Source organism: Panthera leo, chromosome C2 (genome assembly GCF_018350215.1).
Source record: "Panthera leo isolate Ple1 chromosome C2, P.leo_Ple1_pat1.1, whole genome shotgun sequence".
NCBI classification, from domain to species: Eukaryota; Metazoa; Chordata; class Mammalia; order Carnivora; family Felidae; genus Panthera; species Panthera leo.
This window is the reverse complement of record NC_056687.1, coordinates 45,923,600-45,933,134: the sequence shown is the minus strand read 5'-3', so window position 1 is coordinate 45,933,134 and position 9,535 is coordinate 45,923,600. Positions and strand designations below refer to the sequence as shown.

General features: G+C 36.7%; 1 protein-coding gene across 1 annotated transcript; it reads right to left on the bottom strand.

Annotated features, from left to right (window-relative positions):
• Window positions 1–869: 869 nt before the first annotated feature.
• On the bottom strand, window positions 870–1,794 carry LOC122230241 (olfactory receptor 5AC1-like). The gene is given in 2 exon segments (XM_042956000.1): window positions 870–1,487; window positions 1,489–1,794. Coding segments are annotated over 2 exon segments (924 nt in total).
• Between the last annotated feature and the right edge of the window lie 7,741 nt (window positions 1,795–9,535).

Sequence of the window (9,535 nt, the reverse complement as noted above, 5' to 3'; positions counted from 1 at the left end):
TCTATAAAAGTCTAAAATAAATTTAAAAATATATATGCTTTAAGTGATCATGTCCCTGAATTGGACGTAAATCAGTAGGAGAGAATTCACTGACACAGTTTTCACCCATATCTACATCCTAAGTGAGGTTCTTGTCTCTGATCCAGGCTCCTTGCCTCTGCCCAGTCAGCTTCTACTAAAACTGATAGGAAAGTAATGCAACCACAAGGCTAATCTCTGAAATTGCTTTTTATTGCACTCAAATATTCCTAAGCTTATAAATTGTTGAATATCATGCTATATGTAGTATCCCTGATACTGTATGTGGAGTTATAGCTATGGAGTTATAACTATGAGCTGTAAGTAACTTTGTTACTTCATTCTTTAACTCATGCCAGCTTCCATTTTCTTCCTGATATCTGCAAATTTCTGTAGAACTTTTCATTTTGCCAAGAAGCAGAATTTTACTTTATCAGTCGACCAGAGTTACTGGGTATGGCAGAAAACAACAAAGCCTTATTAATTTGCAGGTCCAGAATAATGGGCTGGGCTCACTCATGAACTAAATGACGAATTCTATATGCCAATTTTCTGTAACTATCTGGAATTTTGGAAGGCCCTAGAAAACAACTAATTTGCAAAAGCTAAATGTTCAGATAAAAATAAAGCGCAATGTGTCTAAGTAAGATAATTATATAGGTAATGTCCCCAACTGGACCCATATCCAAGAAAGCATAATCGGAAGCTGGGATGCTTCACACAGAGCTTATGGAGTCCCCTGACCATTAGCCTTCTGGTGAAATGGCAGAGTCGTGACTTATCTATAGGACTTGGGGCTTTTATCAGCAGAAGGTAAAACAGAAACATTTTGAAAATTGTCTGGCCACTATTTATTTCTTCATTATTCTTCTCAAGGCACCTATAACCTCTTTGTTCCTCAAGCTGTAAATAAAAGGATTTAGCAGAGGAATTATTATTGTGTAAAATAAAGAATAAATTTTATCATGATCTTCAGTGTAGCCAGACCCAGGACGCACATACATGAAGAAGAGAGTGCCATAGAACAAGGAAACAGAGAGCAGGTGGGCGCTGCACGTGGAGAAGGCTCTGCTCCTGCCCTTTTCAGACTTCTTTTTCAGGATGGCAAAGAGGACACGGGTATAAGACACCATGACGGTCGTAAAAGTGAAGACTTGTACGAAGGCCGAAAAGACTAAAACCAGAAGTGTATTAACTGTAGGATCAGTGCAAGAAATTTTGAAAAGTTGTATAATTTCACAGTAGAAACAATGTATTTCATTGGACCTGCAGAAAGTTAATCTAAATAACAAACCCACATGAATTGCTGAATGTAGAAAACCAATAAAATATGAAACGCCAATGAACTGAGTACAGAGGTTATTGGACATCATGACTGGATAAAGCAAAGGGTTGCAAATGGCTACATAGCGGTCATAGGCCATCACTACCAGGAGGAAGCACTCTGTGGTGGCACTGGAACCATTTTTGGTAAAACTGAGCCAGACAGTCAGAAAGAGATATCGCATGATTCTTGGATAAAAAATTTACAAGCATCCTGGGAGTTACAGAGGATGAAGTACAGGCATCTGCAAAGGCCAAACTGCCGAGGAATAAGTACATGGGGTTGTGAAGGTGGGTGTCCTTCCAGATGAGAGCAACCAGACCAAGGTTGCCCACCATGGTGGTGAGATAGATGACCAAGAACACCAGGAACAGGGGGACCTGCAGCCCTGGAAGATCTGTAAGTCCCATGAGAACAAACTCCGTCACCTGTGTCTTATTTTCTTCTGCCATAGAAGAAAATGACCTGGCCAGTCAGTAAAATAAAAGAATTAAGTGTGGAAACAGTCACAAAAGAATCATAAAAAGCAGTGTAGTTTTTGTGTAACTAATATATTTGTAAGAGATCCTCTCATTTAATTAGTAATTTTGTTTATTTTTACCTTTGTCTACTTTTATATACATGCAGAAATTTCCATAATAAAAATGATAATTGATTATTCGCCTAAAGTAACAAGTAAACTTAATGAAAATCCTTTTCAATCTAACAGAGGTTTTAAGAACTATATATGGATAATAGAAATGAAGTTTATAGCACTGGGTTTTCTGGAATAAGAGTAGAGGTAGAAATGAGGGAAGCACAAGAGAGAGAAAGAGAGAAATCAAAGTAAAAGTTCTGGGGTGGCTGGGTAGCTCACTCAGGTGGTGCAACTCGTAATTTCAGCTCAGATTATGATCTCATGGTTGGTGGGTTTGAGCCCCACCTCAGGCTCTGAGCTGACAGTGCGGAGCCTGCTTGGGACTTTCTCTCTCTGCACCACTCTCTCTCTCTCTCTCTCTTTGTCAAAATAAATAAACAAACAAACAAAAAGAGTTCTGTGAGAACAGCAACATACATATTATGATCTCTTTCACATGAAGTTATGTAATTGATTTATTTTTGCATATATCTATATACACCAATGTACATACATAAAAAGATGAGTGAAAGAATAGTCTCCAGCATGTTAATGGAGAAAGGAAACTGGAATGATGATATCCTATTGTTTTCTTCTTCAAGGAGATGTTTTGGCACTGAAAATTACATTGTAAAATTAAGATCTAATCATCTCTAAATTTTTGTACAGAAATAGACTTCATGGAAATTAGCATTTTCTTTTGGAAATTGTCAGTGGGAGCCAACCACTGGCCATTGAGAGTAGATATGATTTTTTTTATATATTCCAAAGTTATCTGTAATTGTATAAGATAGGGATTCAAATAGAACAACAGAGTTTTTTAGACTTTTTTTTTGCAATTTTAGTAATTTTTTTATTAAATTTATTTCTGCATACTTATTGTTTAGTCACTGTTGTGAATATAACATTTGCTGTCTGCATGAAGTAATGACATTGATTTTTTTCATGATTGGTAGTCTCTGAAAGAACTCTAAAAAAGAGTTTTCCAGTGAATATAGATCCCTTTAGATTACCATAAAAAGAAAAATAAATACATTCAGGTATACAGATTATATTATTTTCCTGTATGAAAAAAACATTTTAATAATTCTATAGTCATATTTCTCAATACTGATGGAACATAAAATTTTTTTACCATGAGAATATATTAGAAAAACTGAGTTTGTCTAATGTAGAACTAGGACTAAAGAGCCGTTAGATTGTGAGATATTATTCTATCTTCACTAAAAACATGAGTTTAAGAATTTTTACTTTTGAATATATACTCACAAGGAACCCTAATATGTACAACACAGGCAAAAATATTAATTGAAAATTAAGAACTTAAGAGATTTTTGCCCTGCATAACCTGGCCCAACTTTCTTTATAACCTCAAATAACCAAATGTTTTAGTTATTCCTAGTTTTAGTTCCTACAGTGTGTAATTTGGCCAAGAATTAGTAATCTCTGTGAATTTTGTCTCAAGAGGTATGTGATAAGTAATACAAGGAGAATTTTGAGGTTATTACCAGTGATTTCATGAGACTTTTGAGGTTACTACTCATGATTTCATGAAATTAAAGAATTTTTATTATACTCAGACACAAAACTTAAGCCAGAATTTCTCATTCTGAAAAAATTACAAATAAGTTAGATTTGAGCTTATAGCTTATGTCTCAATTAAGAAAACTTCACAAGATGAAATGAACCCTGAATTTTTGTCACTATTATTGAGTTTCTCTATTTTTTATTTTTCTATTAATCAAAGTTTATTATTTAAAAACTTCTCCCCAAATGTGTTATCTACAGAGTAAAAATTCTAACTGAAAAATACATGTTCAGACAGACATTTGCTTCTGTCTAGATTGTCATTGCTTATTTAAAAAGGCAAAAAGCCTGTCTAGGATTTTTATTTCTTACTTAGGTGTTTGTTATTATACAGACATATTACAACATTATATTAAGGAAGTTTATGAAAATCTCTGCACTCTCACCTACTTCCTGTAAGTCATGGGAAATTGGAAATGTCCTGGTTTTCTTGAAGTAACACAAAAGGTACAGAAATGAAGCAGTATTATTTATGCATTGATTTTCCTTGGAAACTCCAAACTGGAGGGAGATAGCATTTCTTCCTTCTATCTGCAAATCTGTTCTTTAAAAAAATCTGAAATTCCCTTAATACTTCCAAAGGATTCCCAGTAGAATGAAGTCAAAGTTGTTCTAGTGGGCCTTGTGAACTAATCATCAAATTATCTATACACAACTAGTTACAACAATTAAAGCACACATTGTGTCTTAAGGGTTCACTGTAGGGGTATATTTATAAAACGTCACTGAATGGAGTTTGAATAAGCTTGTTTTCCTTCCTCTTATGTCTTTTAATTATCCTGCTATCCAACTCCCTACTTGTCCACTTGGAAATCCCAAAGGTATATTAGAATTAACATGTCCAGATCTAAAATTAAGATCTTTCTCTATTCCACTCCCAAACCTGGTATTCTTCCAATGTTCCCTGTCTCAGGGAATAGGGTCACCAAATAAGTATTTGTGCACACCGTAAACATATTCCTGAAACTAGCCTCTCCCTCAATTCCATGTTTTTGATGATGGCCTCTAGATTTTATGTACTAGAGATGTCTTAAAACCAACAATTTCTATTTGTACAGTTAATCCTAAAATCCATGATGCATTCATCTCTTGCCTGGGCTTATTAAGTGACCTCATAACTACACTATCTGCATCTGCTAACACTGGCTTCCAGTCCATTTTCCACACTGACACCAGACTGATTTTTATAATGTGTACACCATTTCACTATCATCCATTACACACACACTCTCCCCACTTGACATGTATAAATAACTCATTCTACGTTGACTAACAACTAAAATTGTTAACCCTAAATATCCATGTCCCTACACTGAGGGAGTAGACCCAATAACTAACTGTATACAATTGAAGAGGTGTTTGTTTGTTTTTTGCATTGTGTGTGTGCGTATATATATATATATATATATATATATATATATATAATTTATAGTAACACTAATTACACTTACAAATAATAGCCAATATTTTAGTGGATCGACATAATAGAAGTTTAGTTCTCCTTTATGATAAGTATGAAGCACATGGTCTTAATTGAATAACTATTCCATTCCATTTGATGATTCAGAGTCCCATACTCTTTCCAACTTGTCACTCAAGCGTCTTCCACACATGACTTCTTTCAGGGTTTGTGTTTTCATTTGGATAAAGCTAGAAGGGGAAAGCACAGGAGATTCCAAATGTGAGGTGCTTATGAGCCAGAAATGTAAGTGATACACATCACTTGCAAACCTAAACTCAATCACATTACTACAGTCAACTGAAGACAGAGGCTGTGTGTCTAGGATGAAAAGAAAATGGATTTGGTGATCACCTAACAGTTTCTTCCACTGATTCTACTACAGTTTCTGATTATCATTTACCTGTTTTACCCTTCTTCCCACATAGACAATACTTTCAGCATTTTCCCAAGGGAGTCAAACCCAATTCCCGTATAACCTATATTCTAAGAAAAAGCTAGGATCTCCAGTTGATAATCTGGTCTCTCTATCAAATCTAGCTATAGCTGTTCTTTGTCTAGGAACCAAGAATTTTTAAAATATATTATTTTGCCATGTGTTATAATTATACACTGCCAATATACAATTTTTGTAGGATTTACCTGCCATTTTATGGAGTACATGAACTTTGGAAATGTATCCAGAGTATTTATCAACATGATAGTGTCAATATAAATGAACCAGCTTGCTGTTCTACAAAATGTCCTCCAAATAAATTTTCCTTCTGTCTTCCCAACCCATTACATTCTCTTCTTAGTAAACTTTACTCCACTCAAAAGACTCTTTTTGAGGGATCTACCCACTTGCAAGAAGACCTCTGTCCTTAATCTGATTTTCTGTGTTACAGACTGTGTTACAGACTGTCAAAGTTTGGCTAAGTAAACCTAGATATTGGATGAAAGTCTTTCCTCCTGTTAGGAAGCTGTCCCCGCCCCTGTATTTAACCTGTCTCTATTCCAGGGATCTCAGCTACATGGTCAGCAAGGCTACCCTTGTGTATGTCTAAATATAGGGTGGGTCAGAAATATCTGGAGATTAAGCAGTTGTCTCTGATGAGGTGTCAGAAAGTGTAGAATTTCACCCCAACCCCTATTTCTCTTGAGTGTTCTTCTCTCCCACATGTTCACTCCCACTCCCAAGTTGTAGCCCCATCTATGCCTCACCTGTCTGGCTTGAGTGGAAACAGTTGCTGGATGAGCTGATTGTTGGACGATTAGTATGCCTTCACTTGCTAATTTCGTCAGATTTCTCACATTGGCCTTGGCTTCTGCCTGACAAGCTTCAGGCTCTCTTTTAGACTTGGCTAGAGACTCTGGTCATGTCCTCCCACATCTGGTCTTCACAAATATGTCCCAGGCTACCTCTGTGAACTGAGTTATCACTGTTGGAATTGGGCTGTTCTCATGAAAAAGTGACACTCAAACATTCAGAGTCCAAGAAGGGGACTTAATTGCTTGGCTGTTAACTTGCTATCTCCCATTCTTTTTATCATGAGGTCATGTCCTCAGCCTGGAGATGACTGAGGTCTGTAATTCTAGTCAATGATTTGTTGAACAATCCATGGAACAGGTATAGAATATCCACCACTACATGGCAGAAAAGAAATTAATTTACATCTTTTTCATGTTTGTCTCTGAGATGGCCTATAAAAATATGGGGGGGGGGGAGGTAGCATGTGACATGTTGGGAGTGGAAGGAAAGTCCCTAGGACCTTCTGTCCTACTAATATCCTCACACTCTTATAGACTGTTCATTTGTTCAGCTTTTGCAGCCGAAGTCAAGGCCTGTGGGAACTTGTGATCTGGTCTCTCTTGAATGGAACAGGTCTTGACTATCCTGAAAGGCTTTCTGCCTCTCCTAACTCTCTTAGGATGTCTATTATACCCTCTGTCTACATGCCCTAGTCCATTCTTTAACATTACTTTTCAGGAGTGCATCTCCCAGCCAGTTTCAGATATGCAGGAATTTCCAGGTGCTAGCCATGCAATGCAGTGAGGGGAAGCAGCCTCTAAGCTAAACATCAAGGCTCTCCTGCCTTCACACACTTCAGGATGAAGTTCATTTTGATGTAGCCAAATAAGGAAGGAGAAGAGCAAGAAAATTTTTTTCCAGTGCCCTAACTGGCAATCTAGGAAGAAGTTCCTCTCTTCTAAGGCTGTCTGTGTGGTAGGCAAAATAATGGCCATCAAAGATATGAACGTGTAAATATGTTAGGTTGCATGAAAGGAGTTATTAATCTTGCAAGTAGAGTTACATTTGCCCATAAGCTGACCTTAAAATAGGGAGATTATTCTGCATTATCTGGAGAGGTCCAATGCAATCACAAAGGTCATTAAAGTGGAAGAGGGAGGCAGAAGAGCCAGAGTCTAAAGACTAAACTGTGACTACAGAAGACAGGCACCGAGAGATGCAACACTGCTGGCTTTGAAGGTGCAGGAAGGGGCCCATGAGTTAAAGGATGTAGGCAGCTTCTAGAACTGGAAAAGGGGAGGAAGTAAAGTCTCGCCCAAAGCTTCCAAAAAGGAATTCACCCTGCCAACACCTTGATTTTCATTCAATGAGATTCATGTCAGACTTCTGCGTTACAGAGCTAATGTAATAAATCTGTATTGTTTTAAGCCACTGTTCATGGTTATTTGTTGAAACAGCAATAGAAAACACACTACTTCATACTATCAATTTGCCCCCTGCCTTCCAAATCCCAGTCCTCTCCAGAGGGAGACATTAAAACCTGCAAGACTGATTCTTCTTTCACTATTGCCATCTTCTGTCTTTCCCCTAACCTCCCAGGTCCACAAGAGGTGAGCTTGTCCCCTTTAATGACATGTCTTCTTTGTAACAAAGTAGCAAGTTTAAGACCCTCTAGTCATAGAAAAAAACAAAAAAATAAGAAAAACAAGAAGAGGTGAGTTCACCAAACCTGGAATATCTCTGGTGAAAAGGAAGTAAATAAATTTAGAAAGTCTCCTCTTAAAGAATCTCTAAAAAGTCAAGTACTAGCTTTTTCCAACTTTAAACACCATGAAAACAAACACAATAAAATGAGATATTTAAATTGCATAGCTTAACATTTGCAAAAAAAATTATCCCCATGGACCATGGAACTCGCTATGGCTGTTTCACCAGGGGGCCTGTGAAGATAGCAGTCCTGCTATGTATCAACCCGTGCTGACAAAACTACAGAAGAATGTACCAATCTGCTGCTGGGTTACACCCCACCTTAGTGACAACTCTGTTAGAAAAAATAAAGATGAGAGAGAACATCTATACATTGACAGATAACCATGATACACAGCCAATACTTAAAAAGAAAAAAAGTTTCGCCACTGGCCTTGACTGTGGAGAGGTGGAGACAGAAACTTAACAGATGCTTGGCACCCATAGAGAGAAATGTGGTTCCAATGAGCCCATAGAGCAGAAGACAGAGCTTAGGTGCAGTGAGAGGAGTAGGTCTGAGGAAACGGAGCCCCAAACCCCAAACACACGGTAGTGAAGCCAGTGGGCCCCACCTCGGATTTTGTTGTTCAATGACTCAACAAATTGTTTCTATCCTCAAATCGAAATAATAGACCAGGTGTTAGAGGGATGTGTCATGTATATGGGGCTATCTTTTCTTGCTTTTCACTAGGGTATTCGCAAGGCCATACGTAATAAAGTCAGGAGACCAAAGAGGCTGCAGGGCCAGATGGAAAACACAGGTAACATTTGTAAGGAAAAGATCAAGCACACTTGCTACCTCAGGTAGTTGTCAATTACAGGAGAAAAAAGTATTCAACTGGTATATCTGTTCTGGAAACAAGGTTCTCAGTGAGCTTACTCAATAAATTAAAAAGAAATTTTTAAAGAACTCAGAGTTATTCACTATATTGCAGGAAAAGAGATTATTTTAAGTAATTAATTGCTTGATTTTCATATCTTTCATTGAATTCCATGCAAATGCAAGTTAATATTCAACATTGTAAACGTCCCAGATATATTACATTAAATGCCTCAAGAAGAATTAGTGTCATATTTAGTCTAACAGTATTACGTGGGTGCACATAGCATTTGCATAGTTATAAACATCTATCAAAGATATTTATATCTATAAAATCTTGAAAATTACTTAGTCAAGAATTATCTAGGAGGGCTTGAGCAGTATTTAAAGAGGATTTACATATGCTAAATCTTCCTGTAAAAGAATATAAGTTCAAAAAGTTTTAAAATGTGTGTATCTGGAAGCACAAAAGCTCATTCAAATTACAAAGACATAGTAATTTGGAGATTTCTGTTTTATTTTTATCTTTGAGGATGGATTAAAAACAACAACAACACAAAGTAAACAGAGCCTGTCTTTACCATGCTCATTAATTATTTTGATGATCACAACAACTTATGATGAAGAAAAGTCTACTCTAAATTTTTTATTCATTCATTTAATGATTATAGATTAAGTCCCCACTACATGCAAAACCCAGGGACACATTTTGCTTTATTTAAACAGAATGAGAT